The sequence below is a fragment of the Elephas maximus genome, chromosome 1, assembly GCF_024166365.1.
Source record: "Elephas maximus indicus isolate mEleMax1 chromosome 1, mEleMax1 primary haplotype, whole genome shotgun sequence".
In the NCBI taxonomy this organism is placed as follows: domain Eukaryota; kingdom Metazoa; phylum Chordata; class Mammalia; order Proboscidea; family Elephantidae; genus Elephas; species Elephas maximus.
This window is the reverse complement of record NC_064819.1, coordinates 98,090,238-98,104,197: the sequence shown is the minus strand read 5'-3', so window position 1 is coordinate 98,104,197 and position 13,960 is coordinate 98,090,238. Positions and strand designations below refer to the sequence as shown.

Here is a 13,960-nt window from a genome sequence, read left to right as displayed (position 1 = left end):
GAAGGGAGACAGAAAAAGCAGAGAAGAGAAGGCACCTGTTAAAGGCACCCATCTGGTGATTGTTGGGGCCAGAAGAAACCTGGGATCAATTAATCAGAGGATCTCAGGGCTCTGCTCTCAGAAATCATCAGGAGCAGCTATAGATATCTCTTCTAGAGCACCCCTCAGACAGATGTTCCCCAGCCTTGGTGCTAACACCCCTGATGACAGGGTACCAGGAACTCCTGAGACCAGCATTGCATTGCTGCTCCTGGTCTGTCCCCTCTTCTTTCCTCCGTGCTGCTTCCCACATCCAAGTAACATCCAAAATAAAACGAGCCCAGGCTTTGGCCGTGATAGCCTAACCCGCAGCATGAGCACACATACCCACATATGTGCACATCTGGACTAACGCTACATCACAGTGGCAGCTTGGGAAACTGGAGGAATCTGTCTTCCCGATTTGGGACTGGCTGGGCTCTGTGACCTTGGTTAGGGCCTGGGCCCACCCTCAGCGTGGACAACACCTGGGCAGGGGTGAGAGAGGCCCAGAGAAAAAAATCCAGAAAACCTCACAAATGACTGCTTCTTGACCCCAAGGAGAGGAGAGACAAAACTCTTCTTCTTTTTTAAAAAAGTTCCCTTCTCTCTCACACAAGCTTAGCCTGCCCAGCTGAGCAGCCGGGAAAAGTAGTTGGTCCTTGACAGTTTGGAGGGGAAGGGGGCTGAAAGTGAGAGCTGTGGTGTTATCCATTGGGGGGCCCTGGTGAGTTTATCTTTGATCTCCTACCCTACCCCTAGCCCAGCTCTTTGCTCATTTGAACATGCCCCAAGTAGGCAGGAATTTTCTTTCTTTCCATGTGGACAAAACAAACATCCTTGACTCAGAGGACTTTAGAAGATGTGTGGGACAGGCGGTGGGATGGGGAGGAAAGAATAGGCATTGGAAAGTGAGGGGCAGGGAGGCAGGCAGTAGGCAGGGACAGGTTCTGATTTCCTGATAATTGGTGGGTGAGTGGAGAATTAGTCTTATCCCTCCAAATTGATTGAAAAAGAAAAATGACAACGTCAGATTTCTATAATTCCATTAAGTGTGCAAAGTTACTTCATTTGGTCCTCAAACAGTCCTGTGTATATTATGCGGATGAGGAAACTGAAGCCCAGAGAGGGTATCTCAGGCAAGAGCAAACAGCTAGTGCAGAGCCAAGACCCAGGTCTACTGACTCCCAGTTCAGTACTCTCTCGCTGTGTACTGTCTTCCATAAGCATTTGAGGAAAGCAGCCATGCCTTAGTCATTGTTGCGCCTTCCCCCATCCCAACGCAGTACTCAGGTGAGCATGATGCAGGCATCCAAAACATAACCATGGAATGGAATGGAACTGAAATTTAGGATGTTCCTGGTAGGAAATCGACAGCAGGCCTGAGGCTCTGGGCATGGGGGCAGCGGGGGAGGGGGGCAAGGCTGAGTAGTGGGCAAGGAGGGAAGGCAGTACGCCATGGTGGGTACAGACGGGGTTGTAGTAAGGAAGGGGTGGGCAGGGCAGCAGTGGGCAGGTGTCGCCTGCCCTTGGATCCACTATGCTGGGGCCAAGCAGCTGGTCAGAAACAAAAACAAACACCAGGGATACAGGTTCCTGCTGTTAACAGCTTCAAACCGCCAGAGGAAAACTCCAAATAAATATAATTAGAAACTTGTAAAAACGTCCTCTCTGTAAACCTGCTCCCCAGGGTCCACCCTTCAAGCGCCCCCCTTCTCCCAGTGATCCCGCCCCCCCCCCCCGCCAAAGCCCACATGTCCTGACACTCCACCCTTACCCAGGGATTCCTCAGATCTGTTTCCTTATCCTGGTTCTTCCCTCTGACCCAGCGGTTCTGCCCATGCCTTTTCTCAGCCTGACACCCTCAGTGACCAGACCTGGAGAGCCCCTGGCCTGGGCTCTCCAAACCCCATAGCTCTCTAGGGCTGTGGCTATAGCCACAGAGAAAACCATAGGTAAGAGGGCAGGCCACAGCACCCTCTTTAGGGGACACCATTCCGCCCATGCAGCCAAACTGCAGCATCCGCTTGCAAAGTGGAATCCCTAGGTTGTGCACTTGGCTGCTTACCAGAAGGCTGCACATTTGAATCCACTCAGAGGTGCCTTGGAAGAAAGGCCTGGTGATCTGCTGAAAAAAGCAGCCATTGAAAGCCCTATGGAGCACAGTTCTACTCTGACACACATGGGTTCACCAGGAGGTGGAACTGACTTGACAGCAACTGGTTTTTTAATTCATGAAGTACAAAACAGTGCCTTGGTCGGAGGAGGGGAGATGTCTAGGATGGGCTAGTCTTGGATTGAGAATATGCTATGGGGCCAAGCACAGAGAGTGTCCAATTCCCAGAACACCGACATTTCAGCTCCACTTCCCAACTTCGTTGGTGACACACCCACCCAGATCAACACACTTGTTCTTCAGGGGTTGTTTCCAGAGGCAAGCTACCTCACTTCAGGACACAGTCAGAACTCTCAGGGACTTGAGGTCCCAGGAAACTTGGAGGAAGAAAGGAAGAGTAGCCAAGTGACGAGACGGGCTGGGAAAAGTGGAGCAGGGTCCAGGAGGAGAGGGCCTGAGATTCGAGAGCAGTCACTGGGGAGGACAGGCTACAGGCCTGAGGCTTGCCACAGCGTCTTCTGCCCTCAGCAGGAAGGATGTCGATGAGATGTGCAGAATCTCAGAGCTGAAGAGGACCCTACGGATAACTCTAGTCCACTTCACAAGTGAGGAAGAAAATTTTGATTATTTCTTTAGAGACCCCAATCCTTAAGCTCTGCATTTAGCTAAACCCACTAGCACCGCAGCCACCCCAATGCCATTTGGGGCTGGCACTGTGTGAGTGTAGGAGGAGAGTGGCCAGTCTGGTGACAAGGGGCCAATGGGGGAGGAAGAAGGGTCCGTGTCACCTCTTAACCCGGGCAACTCCCTCCTATACCCCTGGACATCCCTGGGTTGGCAGTGGTTTCACAGCTCTCCTAAAGGCCAGGCAGTCACCTTCCCTCTGTTTCCAGACTCCTGTCTTCTCACTGAGCCTAAAGAAGCCGTCCCCAGGTCTGGGCCTCTTGCGGGCACTGCCAGCCTCAGAGCAGCTCTGCAGCTTCCAGCCCTGACAGGGACTCTTTCTTATAAGCGGTCATGTGCTAGGGGTACAGGACGTCAAAGGAGGCCCACACCCTGACACGCAGGGGCTAGTGCTGAAAGCAGGGCCTGGAGGGGAGGGGGCTTCAGGGAGCAAGCTCTTCCACCCACATCTTCTCAAGAGGGTCTGAGGCCATTCTTTCCCTTCCCCCACCAACAATTCGAGGCATCGGACCAAGCCATTCCACTTCTTTAATTCTCCAAGTAAAACAAAACGCACATTGCCCTGCTTCCTTCTTCCTCTCACCGGAGCCCTGCATGTGCACCCCCCCCCCACCCCAGTCATGCACACGCATGCTGCACGCTCACTCAAACGCCCCGCGAATGCACACCTCACATTCCCAAACTCACACCCAGGCCCAGCTCCTTTTACAACAGGTCCTGGCCGCTCACATCTCAAACCGGTTCTCATGCTCTCAGATTCCTGAAGGCTTCAGAAAACAGTCTCATTCGAGGGTTGCTGATAACTCTCTTTCTCTGCCTCCAGTAATTCTGGCCTCAGCAGCCCTTGCCTAGTGTCTTACAGCCCCTTTCTCATTCCACCCTGCAAAGACTCAAGGAGGTGAGGGGTGGGGGTGGAGGGCAGGGAAGTTTCTGTACCACCCCCCACCCCCGCAGGCTTTCCCCCACGCTCCGGGGAACATGTCATTGAGAGAGGTCAAAGGGAGTCCGGAGGAATTTCTAAGCAGTCTACCCCTCCTTCTCCACCCCTTCTGGAAAAATAGAGGGGGGTGGCTAGAGGGAGCTGATTGAAGATCAGGCTCTGAGAGTGGGTAAGTCTCTCTCTGTCTCTCTCTCTCTCTCTCCAGTGTGGCCTGGACGGGGCAGAGGCAGTAGCCGGCTGCCCACGGGGCCACCCTCACCCGCTGACACGGTTATGGTTTTCATTTCATATTTTGGAGGGAGGGGCTAGGAGGAACAGTCCCCTCACTGTAAGAGCTGGCCACAGGAGCCGAGGAAAGCGGGGAGGAGAGGAAACAGCCACATTAAAGAGGAAGAGAGGGTGGGGGAAAGAAAGAGACAGACATACATACACTCTGACAGAGACTCTGAGAGAGACCTGGAGAGACACACGGAGACAGAGAGACAGTGTTTGCCAGCAGATGAAAGCTCTTAGTCCCAGGGATAGTGTTACTTAGAAACTCTAAATACAGGACTTTATCAAAACTCTATCCCTAATGAGGAGAGAAAACAACCAGGTAAACTAAATGGCCAGGCTGGCTCTGCAGGGAGCCCGCCCCTGGGGGGAGGGGGCGAGTTTCCCTGCCCCACCCCCAGACCTTTTCATTCAGCTGTAACCTGAGCCCTAAGAAAGGATTAGGTCTTTTTAACCACTACTGCCCCCCTTTCCCTGCCCCCCCGCAAAAAGCAAAGCAAATTAATGCTTTTAAGTTAACAATTATCTTGGTTATCCAGTCTGTCTACTTTAAAACACACAGACAGGCACTTGAAAAACACTCAAAACCATGTACACTCACGCTTACTCACTCCCAGTCATACAAGCTACCCACCCCTCCTCATCCACACACAGTTCTCACAGGTGCTAACACATCTACATTCACATATAGCATCAGCTGTGTCCCCCAGGGCTGGTCGTGGTGATACACACACACACACACACCCCTTTACACTTCGGGCTCCCTTCCTCTCCTTCCTCCTCATTTCATACTACTTTGGTTTTCCTACTGTGGGCTCTCCGGAGAAAAGGACAGAGACCCAGATATCATCAGAGGTACTAGTAACTCCAGGCAAGATACTTGCAAAGGGTATTTGCATTTTAAAGACGTGCAGAGCTTCTTTTCCAGGCACGTCTCACTAAAGGCGTACTTCCCGCCACTGGTGATATCTGGGAGATCTATTTGGGGGCAAGGGAGGCCTCCCTGATGCCCGCAGCACTCTGTCTGTGGGTAAGGTTGTAAGGCTGCCCTGTAGAGTCAGTCCTTGTCCTTCCTGCAGCCTCCACCTGCAGATTTGGGTCCAGAGACAGCCCTCTAACCCAGCAAACCTGCTGTTAGGCAATCTCCCGCAGTCTCTGTTACAGATTTCCTGAATAGCAGGGTCAAAGGCAGCTGAAACCAGGGTCTTCGATCGTATGCCAAGCTAGACTCAAGGATCAGAAGGAAGGAAGATGCTAAGCTAATCACAGAACAGGTAGAGCAAGCGTCGGCCAGTGAGCTGAGATGAGCAGTGGAGAAAACTACTAGACTGTTAAGTTCCTAGAGGGCAAGGTCCTCTGACCTAGGCTGCATTTCCCACAGCACCCAGCAGGGTGTCCAATGAATGAGGGAGCCCTGGAGTACCTTGGAGGAATTTAGTCCTCTGTCCCTGAATGATGGGCCAGTCTCCCAGGCTTGAGAGCCCTTGGCTTGATAGCACCTGTCCCTTCAAGGGGTCTCCATCTAGCCCCGGGACCTCCTTGAATACACTGTTTGCTCTCTCTCCTGCCTCAGCCCTCCCGCCTCACGAGGCCACCAGAGACACTGGCTCCAACTTGAAAGAGGCCCTTATCTTGTCTCTAGATTACTGCACGGAGTCTGTTCCTTCTTTCAGACTAAACTCCCCAGCTAATTCCATGTTATGAGTAAGTCAGCATGCACTACAAAAGCCAGCTTTGTTTATGAAAACACAAGCAAATCCACAGTGGGGAGAGGGGTCGCTCCCAGCTGGGGATGGAGGGGTGGTGGGCTGTTCGGAACCAGGACAGGAGAAGAGGCAGTTTGGGCTTGGCAGGGCATGGCAGTGGGGTCTGGTATTTGACAGGTGAGGGTCTCCTGGCTCCAGTCCCGTAAATGGGCAGGCTGGAGAGAGAAGGAGTTTGCTGAAGAGGCAGTGTTTTGGGAGAGAAGGGTGGCATTGATACAGCACCTTCCTTTTAACAGTCGGAGTCCATCCAGTACCCAGAGCAGCTTAAGCGCCAAGTGCTTAGGCTCTGGGGCACAGCGACCTCCCTGCCAGACACTCAGGCTTCCCCAACTCCCAAGTTCAACTTTCCCTTCTGGCTCAGCCACCGCCTCACCCCACCCAGCTTGGCTCCAGGAGCCCCAGGGACAATAGGCAGAATCATATCCTCCTGTGCAAAAGCCTTGCCAGAAGGAATTTTGTTTTTGTCCATATAAATCTCTTCAACGGTGAGGATGTGATGGAGGAGGGGTGCAGCAGGAGGTCAAGGGGGAGGGGAGGCTGTCCCCAAGAGAACTGTCCTCACACCAGTGTGGTTTCTGCTAGCACAGTTGATGAGACCAAACTGCTCAGCTTTGGGACTGGCAAGGCGATGTGCCTGGGGTCAGGGATGGGGGCAGGAGGCCCTCCCCGTCTCTCTCTCTTTAATTCCTAGAGGGATCTGTCAGAGCTCCCCAGTCTGGAATCTTACTTTGTTATTTTAATGTAATTCTGACCTGGATTTAAATGGAATTGGAAACCCGGGGCCTTAATAAATAAATATTATGATAAGAAATGAGAGCCATGCAAGACGAAAGAGATTTCCCCCCAAAGAGGCAGAAACACAACACTCTTGCTGGGAGCCAGTCACAGAAATTTTTCTTCTCTTCTTCAGACCCCCTACAATCCAGTTAGAGAGAAGTTGGTTTTCCATAAAAGATTCTCTTCTCCTTTAACATTTTCTCCACTGATATGACAGCAACTTCGAAATTTTTAACTTTGCATGAGGGTCGGGGGTGAGAGGAAGAAATATATGGCCTGGCTGAAAAGTTTTCGTTCTCTCAGCCTCTCCAGGCCACAGCTTTAAGTTTCTGGCAGTGTTCAAGAGGAGACTCTCATACTTTGGAGGAACAGACGTCTTTCGAAGACGCTTGGGGTGGCAGCGAAGTCAGGCAGATTTCTAAGGTGCATCGTCACTTCGGCCCGCCGCTCCCCCAAACTTCTCACTCCTCGGTGCCACCCCTGGCTTCTCCAGCCGTTCGCCCCGGGCGCGGCCCCCAGAGGTCAGGTCCCCAGCCGGGGAGTCCGGGAGCACAGGGCCCGGTCCTGACAGCAGTACGCTTCCCAACACCTGCCCTGCCCCTCGGAAATCGCGCCCCCGCCCTCGGGCCCCGCAGTCCGGGCAGCCCCGGAGCCGCGGGCCCCTCGTTCCTTACCTTGCACGGCTTTGCTGTGCTGGGCGGCGCGGGCGTGGACCAGCAGGACCAGCAGGCAGAGCCCGGGCACGCGCCCCGAGCCCATGGCTGGAGCTTCGGGTGGCTAGGGTTAGGTCTCGCAGCCCGGGGAGTACGGAAACCGGCCGGGCCCCCGCTGGCCGGAGGCGGGAGGGTAAGGGGCGCCCCGCCGGGGCCGGGGGCTGCGGGCGCGGGGTGCGGACCGCGGCGCCCTCGGCTGCAAGCTCCCAATGCTGCCGGCTCCTCCTGGCGGGTCGCTGGGGAGAGCGAGGCAGAGAGCGCGACAAGGCGAGGGGCGCTCGGCGCCGCTGACGGAGGGGTACCCCCGCCCTCTCCAAGCCGGGCTCTGCTAGCGGCGGCGGCGGGGCTGCTCCGTCTAATCCCACCCAATTCCCAGCTTCGCCCGGAGAGAGCTGCAGCCTGGAGAGCGCGCAGAGCCCGAGCGAGGGACCTGAGAAAGGGGAGGGGAAACGCCGCGCCAGAAACACGCCCTTTCTGCCTCTCTTTCTTCCTCACTCGCTCTTTCTCCGTTTCTCAGGCTCCGTCTCTTTTTCTTCGCCTTTCTCCTCCTACTCCTCTCTCTCCTCCTCTCCTCGCTCCTTTTCGTTTTCTTCCTCCTCCCCCTCCTTCTCCTCCACCACCTCCTTTTTCGTGCCCTTTTTCTTTCAAATGGGGCCTCGGCGCGGCGGCCGCTCCCCCTGCGCGCCCGGGCGCGGCGGCCCCCTCCCCAGGCTGCCGGGCCGCTGCCTGCAGGAATTTACAATCCGGCGCTGGGGGAGCGGGCCCGGTCTCCATGGAGACGGCTTCCCCGGAGCAAGGAGGTCAGGCACAGACCGCGCACAATCAATGGATCAATGCAAACCCCGCTCGGCTCCAGACCAAACAGCACCCGGCTCCGGCTCGCCTTCTCTCTTCGCAGAAAGAGTAGGGGAGCGAGGGTGCGTCCCCGCGTTCGCACGCGAGGAGGGCCGTGCCGCGCAGGTTTGCACGCACACCTCCACGGAGACAAAGAGGACGCGAGGTGTCGGGGAGGCAGAGACAGACATGGACTCATGGGCACTCAGGCGTGCCCACCGGCACAGCCCCATAGGGCCTCGCTACACTGAGAGCGGGCCTCCCAACTCTTAACCGCCATCACACCTCCATCTTTAGGACACCATCTCCATTCCTCTGGCTGAGTCCACTTTAACTGAGGACCAAGAAGAAAATGTCCTTCTTTCTAAACCCTGCTAAAACTGCCAGCCCCAGGCAGGCTCCCTGGCAGTTAAGGCCTGGAGATAGCCCACTGAGCCACCCTACCCATACATCCACATATATCCGCGCTCTTCCGAGTTCAGCACAGGAGCAAAAGCAAACCCACAGAACCATGGCTGTGTGTGCAAAAAAAGACAAAGTGCTCGTCCAAACCTGCCCTTAAAGTTTCAAAAGGGTGGTCATGACCCATCCATTCTTGTCCCTCTGTCCCTCCAACTGCAGGGGCAGCAGAAGAAAGAAAAAGGTATGTTTAAAATGGGGACAAAGTGTGCTGAAGGCCCATTGTCCCCAAAGCATCGATGCCACTTGCCTTTTGACCCACTGTGCACCTTCTCTCCTCCCATCATAGAAGAAAGTGGAAAGAGCTCTTGAAAGGTGGTGGGGGCTTTCTTGGAGTGTGGGACTGTGAGCAGAGTGAGACCATGCTCCATGCCAGGCAGCTACTCCTGCTTTCAGAGCCAATTTTCTGCAGGAAAGAGACTGTTGGGACCCAGCCTAGCTTCACAGAGCTCTCAGGGTACCCAGAAGCAAGGGGGCAGTGATCAGGCTCCCCCTGAAGATAACTCAGTTCTTAAACCCTTGACATTGCAGTCTACATGAGCTGAGATGAGGATTGGGCTTTGTCAGCGGACTCCCTGTTCTCCACCTGAGCCCTTCCTCCATAGGAGGGTGGAAACAAACTGAGGCACATGGGTTTCTTGTCTCAGCTCTATCCTGAGGTGAAGATTAACTCTGGGTAAGTTACTTCTCAGTGGGCTTCAGTTTCCTCATCTGGAAAACAGGAGAGTTGGATTTGCTTAGTGGTGGAAGAGGGGCCTGGGAAGCCTGGGGAGAGGTGGCCTTGAGAGCCCCCCTGCATGGCACGAGAGGTGACCACTGGGATGGCAGCATGTAGATCATGAGAATGGTGTGGAGGCCAGAGATAGGTTGGGCCAGATGATCTCCAGGTCCCTTCTAGCCCTCTCACTCTGGGACTCCCTTCATTCCACTGGAAAGCCCCTCCCTCTTGCAGCAGCTTTGCCTGCTGCCACCAATTCTGTGTAGGGCCTGGGACAAGTGCAAACTTGTCCTCCTCTCTGCCCCAAACAAGACAGTGGTTAAAAAAAAAAGAAAGAAAGAAAGAATTGGAGGCTGCCAGACTGTGCCTGATTACATGGGAGCAAAGGGAGAGAGCTGGGGAGCCCCCCAAGGCAGAGAAGGGTGACTGCAGTCTGCCTTGCTTTGCTTTCCCTCTGCCTTGCTTTGGGCACTAGTGTGAGTTCCTCTGGGTCCCTAAGGGTGGCCCCAGCCCACCCTCTACTCCACAGCTGAGGTGGACAGGGAGGACTCTGTAGGGGCAGGTTGATGGGTTATCTGGGGCCTTCTCTCCAGTTCAGTGTACTTTCCTGGCGCCCTAACTGTGGACATTGCCCTGGTTTAGGGGGAGGGATATTTGGGCAGTTGCCCTACCTAAGCTGCTATGTCTCTAAGAGCCTGGTTGTCTTTTTCCTCATCCTGCCAGCTTTTCCTCCACTCATCTTCCCTGCTCTTCTAGGACCAGGTGAGCCCTTTGTCCACATCTGGGCAGAAGAGGCAGTTCCCTGCCCTGTACCCCCAGTCTGGTTCCAACTCACTCTAGCCCTTCGGAAGGTTCTATAGGGGCAGAGGGAGGATTTCTATCACTGGGGCACTATGAATTGGTCACATTGCCCTCTCCCCTGTCTGCTTCTGCAGGACGCACTACTGGACAGAAAGATGGAGAGGAAGGAATAACGAGAGCTCCTGAAAGTGGTGCTACAAAAGCAGTGACATGTGCCATCGTGGCCATACCCTCACCAGCAGGGGCAAAACGTCCACTGCTCTCTCTGGGCCTCTCACACCCACCTCTCAGGCTGCGGTTTGCTCTAGGGCTTCACTCTCTTTCAGGGATGCTTCTGTCATCCATTTCATTCTGACTTCACCTGCAAATGTCTGGGAAGAGGACTGGGCTGGGGGCCCAGAGCTGATACATCTCAACTCCCATCCTGCTTAGTAGAGATACCTCTGTTAGGTCCCCACCCAGACTCAGGGACTTGCCCTTCTCTGCCAAACCTCCTTCTATGAGCCTATGCTTTTTTCTCTGTGCATCTCAGCTTCCCCATCTGTAAAACAACTCTTCTAGCCCTACCTCGACAGGCAGTATAGTCTAATGGAGAGCATATATGCATTGGAACAACATCGTCCAAGGTCAGTGTCAGACCCTGCCATTTCTCAGTCATCTATCTATCTTGAAGGAGTCATTTCACTTCTCTGAGCCTCAGCTTCCTCATCTGAAAAAAGGGTATAGTCATAACCTTCCCATATCTACAAAAGTGTCTAATTGCACAGCCTCTAAACAGACCTACAGTTCAAATCCCATTTCGGTTACTTTCTAGCTGTGTGACTTCAGGCAGGTTACTCAATCTCAGTGAACCTCAGTTTTCTCATCTGACAAAGAGTAAACACCTCAATAAAGATATGGTGGTAACTAAATGAGAAAATGTATAGAAAACACCTGGCACATAGTAGGCATTCAAGAGTTGGAGGTTATTGTCATTATTACTTCTACTACTTCTCAGAAGGAGCACAGCCCAGTGTTGGATAGCAAATGTATTACTGTAAGAAGCAGTCTTTTTCCAGGCCAGGCTTTGATGTTGCTGGGTGTGAGTGCAGCCAACCAGACTCCTCTTATTACTTTCAACAGGTTCTTGTCTGTCACAGATTCCTACTGAGAAGGTCCCTAAAACTCCATGCATTCTAGCACATTGCTCTTGTTGGCCACACTTCCACATTGTGGAGAGTTAGAGGGAAACTCACCTGCCAGGTAGTGTAGTTCTGGAATATCTCCTTCCCTACTGCCTTGCACATCCCACCATGCTTTAAAAAGACGCAGACACTTGGAGATACACATTAGAGCTCATAGCCTCCATTTACCAAGTGTTTTCTTTGTGCCAGACACTGTACCAGGAACTCCACCAGCTGCCTATGAGGCAGGCATTGTTATGCACGTTTTATTGATGTGAAAACTGAGAATTGGGTAGGTTAAGTAACTTGCCCAGGATGTCAGATTGAGAAGGGACAAAGCCAGCACTTGGGCTCAGACCTGACTCTGAAGCTTGTATACCCCTTCCCATCGCTACACTGCCTCCTCCAAATCCACAGATACCCAACACACTCTTGCCATTGTTATAGCCTAGTCATTCGGAGCCGGCTGAGGGTCGTAGGCCAGCCCCTTCACACAGGTGGTGGGGCAGCACCCTTGCTCTGGTGGCTTATGCAGCAACAGAACTGCAGATTTTTCTGTTGTCAGCTGCCGATGAGTCAGTTGCCGACAAGTTGGACACCAGCTCATGGTGACACCATGCACAATGGAATGAAACATTCCGGGTCCTGTGCCATCCCCATGATCAGTTGCAGATTGCACTGTTGTGATCCATAGGGTTTTCATGGGCCGATTTTCAGAAGTTGATCACCAGGTTTTTCTCTTTCGTCCATCTTAGCCTGGAAGCTCTGCTGAAACCTGACCAACTTCATAGCCTCCACTGACAGACGTGGTGGTGGCGCATGAGGTGCATTGGCTGGGAATTGAACCTGGATCTCCCACCTGGAGGCTGAGCATTCTACCACTGAATGCTCAATGCCCTGAAGAAGACTTTAGTCATCACTTTTGTCTGCTATATGAGTGGTCACAGGACTTGCCCAAGGCCATACGACGACACATTTAAGAGGCAAAGGTAGAACCAGAATCCATGTCCTTCCTGACTTTTGACTTGTGGATCAGTGCTCCTTACCTGGCACCCTCAGAGCTGCCAGTCCCCCTTCCTCCAGTTCTCCCTCTTCCTGATGATTTGATCAGTCACCAATCTGCCCGTCAGGTAGCATATGTTTCTTATCTCATGTCCTCTACTTACACTTTCCCAAGCCTTCTACATTTGGTGTCCAGTATACTCCAATCATGGCAACTCCGTACGTGTCCGAGTAGAAACGTGCTGCATAGGGCTTTCAGTGGCTGATTTTTCAGAAGTAGATCACTAGGTCTGTCTTCCCAGGTGCCTCTGGGTGGACTTAAATCTTCGACTTTTAGGATAGTAGCGGAATTAGCCATTTGCACCACCCAGGGGCTCCCTTAGGCTCTCTAGGGGGTATAAGAGAAATGGAAAACATGATTCCTGCTCAGGAGTTTGTAACCTTAATAAGAAGTCAAAGTTTGCATATGCAAAACAATATCTGAATGTGTCATCAAGGGACCCGGACGGAACTTGCCAAAAAAAGTCTGAAGAACCTTAGATATTCACCCAAGAAGGCTTCATGGACAACGGGAATTTGAGCTGAATCTTGATGACTCTTGAACACAGAAAAATAGATGGACAAGATAGAAACACGAATAAAAATCAGTGATAGGTAGGTGGAGAGAGAAAAAAAGAAAAGCCAGAACAACAAAGACAATTTAAGAAATAGAAGAAGGGAGAGAAAGAAGGGATCATCGGAAGCTGATGGACAGGTTGACCCTGGTGGGTCCTTGTTTCCCACCCGACCAGGATAGTTCAGGAGTCTCTTGCCATATAGACAGGGAGGGCTAGAGGTAATGCCCTCTCTGTCTTCTCCTGCCCTGGGGTTCTAGGAGTTACCTACTTTGAGTCCCTTGGTCTTGCCTCTTCAGAGAGACCCACTGCCAGGACGTGGGGAAGGGGTGGCCTAGTCCAAACTGCCCCCACCTGTTCCAGCCTCTCCTCTGGCCACTTTGACCACCTCCTTACTAGTCCCCTTGGCCCCTCCTGTCAATGACCTCCCACCCTTCCTCCCTGCCCACCCCACAACTGAGTCACTTTGCCACCTGCCTCCTTCCCACCTGTTCTCTGGCTGCTTCCTTGAAGGAAACAAAAATCTCTCACCTGCCAATTGGCATCAACAGCCATGTGTGGTTCCAGACTCCTCTACATTACGAGGCAAGCTTCCAAAATGCCCCGAGCCTGTGCCCTTTCCCCTTCTGCACAGCTGCTCTTCCAAACTTCCATTTCCCCTCTGCCAACCCCAGCCCCCTTCCTTCTCCAGTCAGCCCCCACCATCCCTGAGAAGCCGGAGCCATCTGGCATGAACTTCCTATCCCTGCCCCTTTCTCCCTCTGCTGCTGGGAGAGGGGTCCCTCCTTTTGGCCAAGGCCAATCCCACCACATACATGTACAAGGATCCCTCCTTCTTGGCCCCACAGGAGCTGACTCTGTCAGTTATCCCCTCCTTCACCTGAATCCTCCCCTCAGGTCCTTGCCCTCCTTTTATAAACACAGTGCAACCTGCAGCATCCTAAAGCAGCGACAACAGATCTGCTGCCTCTCATCCTTCCAAAATCCCAATCTTCTGGAAGGAGTTTGTCTGCTCTGAGTCTCCATTCTTTCCTCTCGCTCCTTGCTCTAGAGCAGTCTAGTCCAGGCCTCCAGTGACATCC

At 53.2% G+C, this 13,960-nt stretch overlaps 2 protein-coding genes across 3 annotated transcripts in view; one reads left to right on the top strand and one right to left on the bottom strand.

Moving 5' to 3' along the window:
* The window catches only part of SCUBE3 (signal peptide, CUB domain and EGF like domain containing 3), a 39,323-nt gene extending 31,510 nt beyond the window's left edge, over positions 1–7,813 (bottom strand). For both annotated transcript variants that reach the window (XM_049890416.1, XM_049890484.1), the window contains exon 1: positions 7,249–7,813. In XM_049890416.1, coding sequence (XP_049746373.1) covers positions 7,249–7,333 — 85 coding nt within the window. In that variant the 5' untranslated portion in view covers positions 7,334–7,813. The remainder of the gene's footprint in view (positions 1–7,248) is intronic.
* The window catches only part of TCP11 (t-complex 11), a 165,967-nt gene that overhangs the window by 36,728 nt on the left and 115,279 nt on the right, over positions 1–13,960 (top strand). The window lies entirely within an intron of this gene.